General features: G+C 32.9%; 1 protein-coding gene across 3 annotated transcripts in view; it reads right to left on the reverse strand.

Moving 5' to 3' along the window:
• LOC118184145 (protocadherin Fat 4-like) overlaps positions 1 to 15135 on the reverse strand; it is a 517728-nt gene that overhangs the window by 140470 nt on the left and 362123 nt on the right. For all 3 annotated transcript variants that reach the window (XM_085819903.1, XM_085819902.1, XM_085819904.1), the window contains exons 44-50: positions 14183 to 14301; positions 13159 to 13362; positions 10091 to 10189; positions 9249 to 9365; positions 5136 to 5312; positions 4639 to 4888; positions 1888 to 2172 (exon numbers count right to left, since the gene is read on the reverse strand). In XM_085819903.1, the coding sequence (XP_085676029.1) occupies positions 1888 to 2172; positions 4639 to 4888; positions 5136 to 5312; positions 9249 to 9365; positions 10091 to 10189; positions 13159 to 13362; positions 14183 to 14301 (1251 nt within the window). The remainder of the gene's footprint in view (positions 1 to 1887; positions 2173 to 4638; positions 4889 to 5135; positions 5313 to 9248; positions 9366 to 10090; positions 10190 to 13158; positions 13363 to 14182; positions 14302 to 15135) is intronic.

Consider the following 15135-nt stretch of genomic DNA (forward strand, 5'->3'; position numbering starts at 1 on the left):
CAATCCTCATATTCTATCGCTTTTCCATTCTAATTAAGTTTTAGATTAGCATAAACAGTTTTTTTTAATAATATAAATAAAAGGATTACATATTCATCAATCCTCATATTCTATCGCTTTTCCATTCTAATTAAGTTTTAGATTAGCATAAACAGTTTTTTTTAATAATATAAATAAAAGGATTACATATTCATCAATCCTCATATTCTATCGCTTTTCCATTCTAATTAAGTTTTAGATTAGCATAAACAGTTTTTTTTTTGTAATATTTACTTTAATTTACAGTTTATAAAGTTCCATTTCAAGCAATTATATTTGAGTTAGATATTATCTAATAAAACATTCTATTACAGATATCATTGTATATCTGTATATAGATTCATAAAAAAAACTAATAAAAACGGCTTCTAGTAAGTAAAAAAGACATTTTTGGAATCCAATTTTAGGCAGGTTGGCAATACATATTTGTATACTGTATGTATGATACCGCAATATTTTTATATGGCAGTTTATATATTTTTATATTAGTGTTGTATATTATTTTTATTCATTTATTTATTTCATTTTACACAATAAGTTTTATCCCAGAAGAAACGGCATTTTACGTCGATTCACTTTTCAAACTGTTGTCACCAAATATTATCGCCTTGCATTATATTTAAAGAAACTAAATAATGAAGAATCTGAATGAATATTTTTCTCACTGTAAGGAAACAACGGTACCTAGAGCCATCAAATTTTGAATAACGTAGTCCTTCAACCAAACATGAGCACTTGGGAGCCCGAATTTTGAATTTCGAATTTAAAATTTTGTAAAACTTTATCAATTTTAAAGCAAGCAAGAGCAGCATTGTACGAAAAAAGAACATTTTTATCTCAAGCACGCGAGACTGTGTATCAGAAATTCTAAAGATATGCTCAATTTAAAATTATTTTGCGATATTGCTCCTGAACTGAATTTTATGGTTTAAGTGCGAAGAACATGATATTTAATAAATAAAGGTAACACACAAAAATGTTAAAAAAAAACGCCTCTTTTTAAATATGCTCTTTTTAAATTATTTTGTGATACCGCTGTTGAATTGAATTTTATGCGTTTCAAGTGCGAAGAACAGGATATTTAATCAATGAAGGTAACAAACGAAACGTTAAACCCTTTTGGGTAATACAAAATCTGAAAAATTTCAGATTTTTTAAAAATTTTTATTTTATCTAATTTGTGGCCATTTGTGATTAAAAGTGTTTCTTTCGTGCATTATACTGCATACTAATTCTGAATCGATTCACTTTTCCGTTAGAATGATAGCGTAAAAAAAGGCAAAGATTTTCCAAAAATATTCTTCTGACTTTTTCCGATAAAATTAAACCTAATGATTATATTTACCGATTTCTTGCCAACTTTTCTACGTTTTGGGGGTTGCCGAAAAAAGAATTACTAAACCTTTCGATTGATTCTTCTCGAAGCTTCCAGAAGTGTTGGACAATTCCTATAATTATCAGCTACGCTGGAGCTAAGGGTCAATCAGTTCACAGTCATAGAAATGTCAGTCATTTCACAGTCATACAATTGTATTCAAGTTTAGACTTTATTTTTTGAGCAGTTTTAGCAACCGTCTGTAGTGATCTCATGCTAAGGATAATTTCCCATTTCTCCTTTTTCTCCTTCAGATATTTATAGCTGTTTATCTTACAAGAGGCTATTATTTAGTTCAATAAAGTTTTGATTTCTCCCTACTCATCTGACGCAATCATTAAGGAAATCCGTAGTTAGGTTTAAATTAAACGCAATTCTATAAGTGAAAATTTGAGAAAAGATTTTTATACTTTTTGCTAGTCAGAATATAAATAAATTCAGCACATTTATTAATAATAAGAAATTATATTTACTTTGTTCAAAAGTTGTTGTGATTAAAGAGTATTCGATCTGTCCATTTAATCCAGTATCTTCATCAACTGCTTTCAGCAGACCGAGTGCCATCCTGTTCTGACTATAATTGCCCTCCTTTACTTTAATGTTATACTCGACTCGAGAAAACGTTGGTTTGTGATCATTCACGTCCACCACCGTGATGTTGACTACTGTTGAAGCCGCTAAACCTTTACCATCGGCAGCTGAAACGTTCAGTAAGTATACTGTGCCCGGTTTCAATGTGCTTACGACGTAAATTTCACCTGTTAAGAAAGATAAATCATAAGCAGTGCACACATATAGCAATAAAATACATCACAAAGTGAAATGTCCGATTAGTAGTCACAAGCATTATAGAAATATATTTTTTAAGCTAATGTATTAGAAATTTACATTTGTTGATATGAGTTAGAAAAGAACAGATGTTTCCAATAAGTCTAACAATCAAAGAAACTAACCTACTGGAAAAAAAAGGCGGGGGAGTAGAAAGAACATGTTAATTAACCAGTTATTTTATGTTCCGAATCTGTACTGTAATTTCTCTCTCTCCGTTTCTCTGTCAAAATGCAAAGCTCACGTGTATTCAAGTGAGTGTTTGATATTATTTAGTCAGATCATGTTCTACCTGCTGAAAACCATGTTACCAGTTGTTATTCTAAGATAAGAGTTTCTGTATTCGGCGTTACTTTATTTTTTCCACTAATGCTGTCACGCCGGTGTAAGCTTAAAAGCCAAATTCCGCGTTTAAGTTAACCAACGTAGCCCTTGGCTAACAGCTCCTTAGATTTCAATTTAATATCTTGAGTTTATAAGGCATTTCTCCCGCCTTCCTAGCGTGCCTTCGTGGTGTAGTGGTCAGCACACTGAACCGGTATTCCAGAGATCCGTGGTTCGATTCCCTGCGAAGACGATAGCTAATTTTTCATCTAACCTGCTTCCGAAAAATACCTAATGTCTCTACAAGTTCATGCTATAAATGCTGGCTGATTTGTAAGTATGCTTTCTGCTAAACTTATTTTGTTTTAAATAAAGCGGGTCTTTCACACACTTCTTAAGTTCGGTTTCATATTACGCATAGCGATACGTCGCTTACATGACTGCTTGAGGATTTGCCACGAGTTCCATTTAATTACAAGCATAGTCTCTACAAACACAAGCCAATCGGTTTCCAAGAGTTCTCGAACCATGATGAACAGAGTCGCCCCACAGCCATTCTAATTGATCATTTCTCAGAGTAAACATCCTCGTTGACTAGTCGTTTTTGTTAAGTAGAAATTACGATGCCAAGTCTAAAGCAATGTATTTCAATGCTTTTTATATCATTGTTCACTTTAAACATAATCTCAAATCTTAAGTCAAGCAGATTTATTAAATTATCCAAACAAAATGTCTGCGCTTCATTCTGAGGGGTTTTTAGTCCACCAAATGATTGTCAACGTCAAACCATGTGCAAGACCAGAGAAGACGTTCTGCAGTATTAAAAACTAAATACAAAACATGAATGGACCAGAAATGATGGGTAAGAATGCTAGCCGCAGAGTTTACAAGGAATGCCACTGACAGAAGACTTTCAGTGGTAAGAAACTAAAAGTCAGACCAAACTTGGAAAAGAACAGTAAAGGAACAGAAGGCCAAAGAATGTACGGTCTAGCTATAAATAATCTGTTGTTGTTGTTAGTGATCTCATTTGGCTAACCTCATCAGAACAAACCCACGCGGCAAGGAGCACAAGATTACACCAGTCGTTCGCAAGAGTCTTGGAAACAAATAAGTTGCAATAGGATTTTGTCCAGCTCTACTCCATTTTTGAAGGAGTACCACGGGAAGGGGAAATAGTCCAAGTGTCTTCTATCCTTCTTCTTCTGCCATCAAACCACACGATAGGACTTGGCGTAAAAGGAAACCAGTAACAATTCACAAATCTCCAGTACCTTTGAATATTTGAATTAAATATCTTCTACGCAGCGCTTTTGCTTCAGAATTTTAATTCATTGCTGCATTCTGGGAAAGAAAAAGTCTGGATTAGTGTTCTCTCCAGTTAAAAATTGTATTTCTACAAACGTAGAAGCGAAAACTGAAAATCTGAAAAAATAATATTCTAAATTTAGTTTCAATACACGCACACTGGACAGGGATAGTTCCAATTTGTTTCCACGTAATTCCAATTTGTTGGATGTAATCCAGCGTTTCTACCAGAATCGTTCCAACTGATTTTTCCACTTTAAATTAACCTTTATGGCGCTTCTAGATGTCTCCTAAAGCCGCATTCCTCTACCTTTTCCAAATGAGGCATACTTTAATAAATAAGAATGTTTTGCGGGCCACTTTACTCATGCTTCTTTCGATAGTATTTTTTACATACATATTTTAGATACAATTAATTAAGATCAATTTAATTTTATACAGTAATTAATCTAGGAGAACCACAAGGTCAGGTCCGTGGTCCAATAATATTTGGTCCGTGGACTTCAGCGAAATAAATTCCTCTGGTTCTGTATTTTGCAATCAGCACATATTCAGGACGTAGAATCGGAGCTAACCAATTATCACACGCTAGTTTATAAGGTACGGCCATGTCCTTAAACACTAAGTGCTTTTTTCGTCCCAACAATCTACTCAAAATACATATGCTTTCACACTGAAGATTAGTTTTAGCAATGAAGTGAACGAAAACAAGAGATAGACAAAACAGCAAAATCTTTCACTATTGAATACGATGTGGTACTAACCTGTAGCCCTGTCGATCCTAACATCTCCTTTGTCTCCGGCTGTTATGATGTATTCTACTTTCGAGTTTGGTCCTTTAGCGTCAGCATCCAGTGCCAGAACCTCAGCAATCTTGGAACCAGGACGCGCAGTTTCAGGTAGCATTACCCGAAGCGGGCCATGTTGGAAAACAGGAGCATTGTCATTTTCGTCTGCCACTAATATGGTAAGATAAGTTGAAGAACTCAGGTTACCCATGTCTGTTGCTGTCACCTGAAAAAGAATATAACTCAATATGTGCATTGGTTTCGTTTCACACATCGAAAACAGAACTGAGATAATTTAATAGGCGGTATAAGAACGTCATGTGGCGTCGACATCAGATATTTTACAAAGAATTCTTCCACTTATCGAACTAATTTGAACTGCAGCACAGTTTCGTATTGATCCACAGTTGCAAATGGTGCTGATTTATTAATCATGGATAATAAAAGATAAAGCAGAAAGTTTGGATATGTACCTGTAAATCATATCTTTCTTTTCGTTCCCGGTCCAGTGACAATGATGGATCAGGAGCACTGAAGATGACCTGTCCACTCTCAAGTATGGTAAAGATTTCGCTTCCGGCACCACTGAGAGAGTAGCGAACGACCGAGTTGTTGCCGCTGTCGTTGTCCACAGCAGAGATGGGTGGATCCTGTGAATTTAAAAACACGTGAAATATACCCAGAAGACCAACTTAGTCCTTTTAATACTAGAAGACTTGCCAAAGGAAGAAATTCTTGAATCATTTCAAGAAAGACACCCCTATCTCCTCCGTTATAGTTTGAAAATATCCTTGTTGTTTTGCTCCCGAATTCTTGCCAAGCTGTTGTAATGATATGCCTAATTTCAAGACGGACGTATGTTTAGTTGCTTTAAGGTACTTAGACATACTAATGAGAAGCTATACAGACAACTATTTATAGACAACTATTTACATAGACAACTATTTTAAATATTTTTTATATTACAAATTATTTTTAAGACATGGGTGTTTTAATGCATGCACCAATAAAACGGAAAGAAAATATAAGATCTCAGAAGCTTTTATTATAAATGTTTAATATCAGTCAGGCGGCTAGTCTAAATATGATATTCAACTCAAAAAATCTTTTACAATTTCTTACGTTGTGTAAAAAATTATGATTGATAATAGTTAATTTCTAAAGCAATAAAGCTAAAGTTTTAGAATTGAACTTAGGATTAAACAAAAAGTTACTTTATCCAATAAAAACATAAATGTTGTTTTTTTCTTAGTCAAACAGTCGTTTCTACATTTAATAACACTGATTTTTCATTTTATGTCTTTTTGTTATTTGAAACAGCATTGAATTTCTTTCAATGTCTAAAGCAGCAAAGTTTTAATGTTACTTCTTTTTGTTATGTAATTCATAAACAAAATACATTAACTAACAGATTTTTACAATTTTACAAACTTAGTTTATTTGCGACCAATTGAACCAAACAGGAATTAAAAAGAATCGCAATACTTAAGTTATTTAGTATAATTGAGAGCTCAATTTTTTTAAGTTTATGTAAGTTAAAAGTTTGTCATTACATGCATCTGACGAAAGCATAATTTTAAGGAAAAAATAAAACACTTAATATGCTTTTATTGTATTTATTTTATTTATTTTAAACATTGTAGGATAAATGGCTGTCCACTGGTCAAGGAAGTATTTATCAAAATATGTATCGTTTATATTTTATTCAATTAATTATCGCTTAAATTCCTATAACAACAACTTTCGGCACTTAAATTTGTTTACGAAATATCTATTTGTACCAATAAAAGAAATGCTGTCCTTGATTGGATTAAAACAAGAATTTACAGCAAATGCAAATAGGATTAAATTCGATTATCTATAACGGCAAAGCCCACTACAGTTATATGCCTAGGGAAGGGAAGGCTTCGTAGAGGACTTTCTAAACATGATTATTATTGCTTGAATATGACAGCCATACAACGGCTATCTGCTTAAGGGGAAGAATGCCTTTGTAAAGGATCTTTCTAGTGAAATATGACTGATATTTACGTTGCACACTGAGAAAACCAGGAAAAGAAACTATACAGCCAGACCATTTTCCTGAGTTGAAACTCGGGGGAAATATTAGTATTCAAGTGAACTTTATAAAGACAGCTGGCACGTATTAACGCTTCATGTAAGAGAAATCACAAAAAGGGAAATAAATTGGAGCTGTTGATAATAAATGTTGATAAAGCTTACCTATAGCTTACTTTAAATCTAATAATTACTTTAATCTTAATAAATAATTCTTAAAATTAAATCTTTTGTTATAAATCATTAATAAAATTATAATCGCTGACATGTCCGAATATAATTATAATCAACTGGCAACCTGTATTTTTAATAATGAATATTAAAAGCAATTATAAAAAATGCGAAAGTCCATCCTCAGAAGGGTAACCTTTATGATTATTCGCCTTTGATCAGTTTTAATTAGTCATCATCGATTTGCTGAACAAAAAATTTTGAAAAGTTTGCTAGATCAGAATTGTTTATTGGAAAATGGGAAAACATAAAGCCATTTAACTGGAATGCCAGGTAAATGTTTTTAACCCTTGTGGCATGGTAAAAAGAACACAAAGCCATTTAACTGAACGACGAGAGAAATGGTTTTATGTTCTTCCTCTTGAATAGCACAACAAAAGAAATGAATTCAGACTTTGCAGTTTCAACATTATTAAGACCTAACCTCCATTCTTGAGCCTCACAGGAGTTCCAAACATTATTACGACGTAACTTCCGTTCCTAAATCTCATAGGGATTCCATAAATAAATCCAGATGACATAAAAATTTAATGTTGCCAGATATTCTAATTCTCTTGCTTAAGAAATATTTTGATTTTTTTCTTTTCAATGGTAATTTTTATTAAATAATGATCCGAATGATTTAAATTTAGCATCTTTCATGTTACATTACACAAAAAAATACTGCAATTTGACATATAATTTCACTAAAACTATTTACATATGTACAAAATTCGTAACATAATATTTGAAAGGTTGCACATTAAACACTAATTTACATTACATTCTTTATAATCTATATTTTCATATTGTCGCGTGCGTACGGGTTCCTAATAGATTGAATGCACCCAGAACCGGAGATAACTTGATAAAATTTATTTTACCAAAAGAAACACTTCACAATTCTTGAGCTTTCCGCAAGAATACTCGCAAAGCTCTTCTCAGTATCACGGAGTACAAACAGCAGTTACATTTCAAACTAATAAGATCGTTAAACACAATGCAATGCACAGCTCACCTAAAGAGCGAAGCTCTCATGGATATCTCAATACTACGAAATCACGGACCAATATGTCACCAAATAATCGCCAAATTTGGCGAATTTTGACTACTTCTAGCCAAGTTTGGTAACAATAGACGCCAATTTAGCGAGATACCGTTTACACAATTTTTTTTAATAGATTTGACCCTGTATTTTTACTTTTCCGGCAAAGTTTTGTTTCTTTAGATTTTTCATGTTATATTACACAAAAAAATACTGCAATTTTACATATAATTTCACTAAAACTATTTACATATGTACAAAATTCGTAACATAATATTTGAAAGGTTGCACATTATTCACTAATTTACATTACATTCTTTATAATCTATATCTACAAAAAACCTTGATTTAGCTATGGAAATAAAGGAGCATGAAAGTCTGTTTAAATTCTTTATCTAGATAATAAAGAAAAGTAGATAAAATATAGTGGGAAATCTCATGAACTCGAAACTTCATTTGGCTAAGAAAGGGAGTCTAACAGTTTTAAAGAGGTCAATACTGAGCAATGAGTTATGCCAGTATTGCTCATTTCTTAATCTTGTTACGTGAGTTACACCAACTCTTGTTGCTTAGAGACCTCATTCCGTATCATTGATCGTGTGGTTAAAATATTTTCATTCCAACACAAGGGAAAAAGAAATCTTTCGTTTTGATTCGCTTATAAGAATTCAGAAGTTATTCTTTTCTTTCTATCGATCTGTTATAACACTGTAAATATTTTAAATGAATAACTTTTGTGTAATTTTTTTATCCTATCAATAAAATCTTCATTGCTCTATTTAAGCCGGTTATGAAAACGTTCTGTAGTACGTTAAACGTTTTTCACTCTTTCACCAAGAGATATTTTAAATAAATCGTTATTTAAACAATTAGACTGCTACATTTAAAAATTTTAAAGTACAAACTAAATTAATGTCACATTTCCTGAATTATCAGAAAGTAACAAAATATTACTCTCTCTTTAAAATAGTCTTAAATGCATTACAAAAGTGTAAGTCCCATCAGCGGCTGAGTGGTAAAGTCGCTGAACTCTGGTAGTTCAGTCCGGGGCTCGAATCCCGGCGAACGGGCTGACTGAATGGGCGTTTTCGTAGTTCTTCCCATGTGTAACATGTGTACGAGACAGTTTCCCTTAGAAAGTCCTCCACAAAAACATGCCCACCTTTAGGCAGAGAACCTCGAATGCTTCGCCGTAATGAACATAAATAAAGCAAATTATTTAAAATGTTCATATCTTATCCCAGTTTAGATGAATACTCGTGAAAATACTTACCACAGTGACGGGAGTTCCAGATGGTGAATTTTCGTTGATTGTGCCCTGGTAGGTGTGCTGGAATGTTGGAATTTCATCATTCACGTCCAGAACTTCTACTGTCACCTCACATACAGTCTGTTAAATTAAAAAGAAGAATGTAAATTTGATATTGAAAGGAAAGGTATCTAAATTTGAACTTAGGTATATTACGCAGCATGAGTGTTAATAAATTTTAAATACACGTTAACGTTTAACTTTCTGACTATGCACCAGATGGCGCCATAAGATGTTAAAACACGTAAGATGTATGTTCACGTGTGCATACAAATTTTTCAATTGTCTTCGAATGCTGTTCAACGCAGTATTGTGTCAAGTAGTTCCCCAAGAAGGAATCCTCCATCTTTTCGCTTTTTTTTTTTTTTTTTTTTTTTTTTTCCAGTTTGCGCCAAGAATAATTCACTTGGTGAAACTCTTAAGTTATGGTAACCTATTTTCTTTCCCTTTCACTGCGCAGAAGCGGAAAAAAAGGTGTTTCGTTCATCTTTCAAATAATGTTAATTTTTAAAAAGTGCGTAAACTACATTTGGTGTTATTATCGCTTATAACATCATACGTGTTAATCCATAACTTGTTTAATGATATATCAAAATACATAATGATGGTAAAATTTTATAGGTGGTAATTAAAAATGTTTTTTGAAAAATTTATAAAAGTTACTAAAAATTTGTAATTTTTGAAATAAATCAGAAAATATCTGCGAATTTTACTTGTATTGAACCTAAATATCGAAAAGGCAATATGACAAGAAAGATATATAGGTTTTACATTCATTTAATTGTCTCTTTTTTATACACACTTACCACTTTAGTAGAGGGTTTACGTTCTTTAAGCATGACTGTAAACGTATGTTGACTTCTCTTTTCACGATCAAGCCCGACTTTTGTGAAAATCTTACCTTCCTGGAAAATGAAAAAAATAAATAAATAAATAAATAATAATAATGAAAAAGATTATTTGAAAACGTAATTGCTTTTGTTAATACTACTTATTATTTTCCAATGCAATTAACTTACATTTCCAAATGTCTCCAGAGAATTATTTTCAGATTAATTCAAACATGTTTTATAAACATTTTTTTTTTTTTTTTTTTTTTTTTTTCTATTCCAGAAAATGGTTAATTATTTGCATAAAAAGATTTTTCAAGGGAATAGTTTTATATTTCAAGTTTTCTTACTCTAATGATGTTCAACGGATATTTCGTTATAATGTGTTTTTATGCGGATTTAATGTCGCTGGCGATTAAATAATCGCTGGCGATTAAATCATCTTCATTAATTCATTTAAATTTAATACATAACAACTTCTTTATTTTAGATTCGCTTTTTAACCTTCCATCATGTCGCTTAGAAATAAGGAATAAAATAATCATTTTATATTCAGATTAGAAATTACTGATCTAAATGAATTCTTTCGAAGCTTTTCCAAAGCTAATTATTCCTTTTAAAACAAACTTTAGCAGTATAGTTGAGTGCCACATAATAAAAAGGCTGAAAATCAAAATAAGATTTTTATAAAATTAATAACGATATAAAATTCTTAAAGACTGCATAAAAGAAATGCTTAAGAAGAAAGTACTTTTTTCCTAATAAACTGAATTTTTCATTACAAAATATATATAACGCTTTTTTATCTATTTTAAGAAATTCACCCTTACATTTTAAGAACTGCAATTACTGAAATTTCTACTCCTGCCTTTTAGAAATTTATTTAATGACAGCATTCTTTAAAATTCTGGAATATTTTTATTAAAAGACTGTTTTCTATTTCACCCTTTTAGTGCCGAACGACGATATATCGTCGTTCGCAACACTTGCGAAAAGTGTCGAACAATGATATATCGTTACGTATCAATTGCGCCTTACTATTCGCATTGCGAGAGAACGCTATCTCCAAATGAATTTATAAAACGTCATAAATTGTCCATTTCATTGCAAAAGAATTTTTAAAAATTGTTTTTGGGTTTTCATAGTATTTTATATTATATTATTTCGTATGATTTTCAAAAAAATATTGAAATGCAATTGGCATTACTTTATCTTTCTTTATTTTGTAATATGCTGCTTTTTGAATTTTGTAAATATCATTTTTAGTTTGGTGTTTATGAGCTTTTTCACGGTAATTTTCTCAGACTACTTATCAAATTCGTCAAACTGACCCGGTATTTTTGCGCATAGGTTCGATATTTTCGCTCGGCACTAAAAGGGGTTAACTCTTTCACATCTTTAGAGGCCAAAATCTGTTCCTCTCTAACATTTGAAACGCCAGTATACACAAAATTTGGTTGGAATGGATTTCCGATGCCAAGTAGAATGCTAACAGAGTTAACAGTAACCTACGAGGGAAGCTGCATTCAAATAAGAGAGCTGCTTTTAGTCGGTTCAAAAGAATGATTGGCATGTCATTTAACAAATTCCGAAATCGAACCAACGTGACGGAGGAAATCGCAAGGTAGAAAAAGGATGCAGGTTTCGGTCAAACAGCCTATGACTGAATGCACGAGCGTTTCGAGTGACTTCGCTGTGAAGAATTACGTAAAATAGGAAATTGCAATTAATGAATCGAGCCGGCGAATAAATAGGTAGCGCATTCAGATGCTTTATTTATTTGCTTAATGATAAGCCAAATACTAGGGGAGAAATTCCTCATATAAGATAAAAGTTAAAATGCAAAGACATAGAGGTGAAAATGCATTGGAAATAGAACCCTTTTTTAAATAATTCAAATGTAAAGCAAAACCTAAAACCAGAAAAGCTAAAAATGGTCAAAATCTTGCTGAAAGAATCCAAAAGATGAAAATATCTGCTGTTTTTCTTTGCTAATGCTAAGGCGAAATATGATCCAATGTGCCCTTCACAAGGAAAAATTTGAAAAAAAAAAATATTTTATTGAAATAAACAACAGGTGATTGAATTTGAAAAATATAAATACATTGTGTCTATAACTCTGGTGTCAAGATAAAAAAGAATTTGGTAGAAAGATAAAAAATGAGATATAAAACCTAAACCGGACTGAAAATCTACTAATTTGACAAAAAAAATGCATGATTCTGGTTGGCACCCTGCCGAAACACAGAATAGTCTAGCACGATTCTGAGTACGCCTGTCTGCATGAAAACTAGGATGTTTTGATTATTTTCATCGTGCACTGTAGTACTTTTCGAAGCTCGGTATTTTAATACAATTTGCAAAATATAAAACTATAAAAAATTCCCCCTGCATGTGTCACAACTATCTACCTTATTCAGTAAATAATTCGGTTTGAATCATGCATGCATATATGCATGTTCATAGTCATACTATCCGTGCTGAGATGTATTAAATGGTAAAAATATCATCAAATGGTCGGATACTTGCAACTTAACGTTTTCGTTCGGAATGGCGAATATATATCGTCATTTCGGCGTCTTAGCATCGAGAATGTAGCCGTGACTGCATCATAGGGTAAGACCGGATTACAACCGTGAAAAAAGAAAAATACTATCCCAGTTTTGATACAGCACACACCGTAGTTCCTAAATCTCAAGACTACTTTTGACTCGGCGGTATTTCAGATGCCCCGATGACGCATAGGCATTATACCCTTACAAACATCCAAGCCTTCTCCGGGATTCGAACTTTTTTCCAACAATAAGACAGTCAACATAGATAACAAATCAGAACGGCAGGTGATCGCTAATCAGAAGAAAATCTCAGTACTATTAGGAGGACAAATATACATATGAAGAGTGAAAATAATATAAAAAATGGAAGCACATTACAAGTGAAGAGCCGCTGAACATTTCACCACGTCTTTTGTTAAGCCCCACTTCATTCATTACTGTATCTAAAACCATCCCAATTTTCCCATCATTCAAATATATACAACATACCTTAGTAATATTAAAAATGGCTTTGACATCATTGTTGACAATGTTGTACTGCATCTGGCTATTGCTGCGGTGCATACGTTCCTTCAATTCCACTTGCCCGACGAACGCCCCAGCTACGTTCTCTGGGATGGCGAAACGGAAGTGTTGTTGATCAAACAAAGGATCTCGTTCTTCAGCTTCTCTTATGAATAGCTTAAGGGTAGTCTATAAATGACATATTAAGTTAATACATATATAGAAAAAGATAAAGCATAAATATACATTTATATGTACAATCAATCAGAATAGAATATTTGCGAAGGTAAGCCGATTGTTGCATAAACCGAGGTGTAAGATAGTGCTCAAAATTTTCACTTAAAATTTAAAGCCTGTGTATAAGCCTAATTTCAAATAATTTTTCAACTGGAGCTATATTATAAAAGGCTTGCTTAATTAGGCTTATCAAACAAGCTGAATTTCAATTTCTGAATGGAAGCTGACGTGTTCAACTTCCGTTCAAAAAAAAAAAAAAAAAAAAGAATTTACTAGCACTGTAGAATGAAAGGACACTTTCAATCCCAATAATTTTGCTTTCTAGATTTGCAACATTTGGGCATGCACGTCATTTGGAGCTTTGATAAATGTTGACTGTTGACTCTCAACATTTCAAAATATTGAGAATCATTGAGCGCAAACAGTTATATCAAACTACTTATTCTTATTACTTGTTATGTTAAACTACTTTTCTTCAGCAAACATTATATAGCCGCTCTTATTCAAAGCGTTGAAAGTCATTGAATTAAGAGAATGTAACTTAAATTTAAATATTAAAGTAAAAATATGTAAATACGTACGAAATATTTTATTGCTATTATTGCTAAATGAATAATAACATAAATTTAAAAATTTGTTTTACAGATTTTCTACTACATTCTTTATAATTCTTTAGAGAAGCTACTGTCTATGAAAATTTCAGATTTCTACATCCCCGACAGCCAACTGCGCTATACCTATCGAAAGGATTTTGATTTTTTATTACACGTACCGCAGCTTTCCACAGTCCATCAGAAGCTTCTACGATGATACTGTATTCTCGACTTTCTGAGACATCCAGCGTCCGAGATACGTTAACAGCACCGGTGAAGGGGTCAATGAAGAATGGAACTGTAAGAAAATCACATTTTAATATAACATTTCATGGTAAAACTTTTCTAACCACAATATAACACTATACGATAAAAGTTTATTAACTACCTTTTAATATAACACTACATAGTAAAGTTTTACTAGCCACATCTTTATATATATAAGCGGCTAAAGTGTGTGTCGCCGATAGTTTATTGTTGCGACTCCGAAAAATGAGCGCGGAAATTAACGTTTCCGCAGTTTTGAATTAATATCTCGGCCGATTAAAGTCGTACGAAGATGAGAACGGTATCGATGGATTCGGAGAATTTTTTGGAATCCGAGGATACGCGTCTCGAATTTCAACTCGGCGCCGTTCCGTAGATATTCGAGAAAAAAGAATTTGGCACGTAGCCAAATCCCTGTAATAGGGAAAACCCAAGAAAGAAAGTGGAAAATGTAGGGAAAACGTAGGGGAAAATTAGTTTTTAATTAATATTTCGGCTAATTAAAGTCCCAAAAAGACGCGTATGTTCAAAATGGCGTGCCACGGACCTGCGAAATCCAACGGTGTGCTTCGCTAAGCCCGGGAGCCAGCCGTTTCGGAGCTTGGGTGTTACTTCACCCCATATATATATGAAGCTAAAGAGTCTTTGTCGCCGATAGTTTATTGGTTGCTTGCGTAACTGTACTAGCTAATGGAGTGAAGTTGCCGCGGCACAGGGTTGCCGTTCCAATTGAAACGTAGACAATTTCCTGTAAAACTTTCCTTTGGTATGACCATCAATGTCTCAGGGCCAAACGCTTAAGCGTGTTAGCATTTCAAACGCTTAAGCGTGTTGGCATTTTTTTACCTGAGCCTGCATTTGGACA

Source organism: Stegodyphus dumicola, chromosome 7, assembly GCF_044657685.1.
Source record: "Stegodyphus dumicola isolate Sdum_Otavi_A_Nest chromosome 7, ASM4465768v1".
NCBI classification, from domain to species: domain Eukaryota; kingdom Metazoa; phylum Arthropoda; class Arachnida; order Araneae; family Eresidae; genus Stegodyphus; species Stegodyphus dumicola.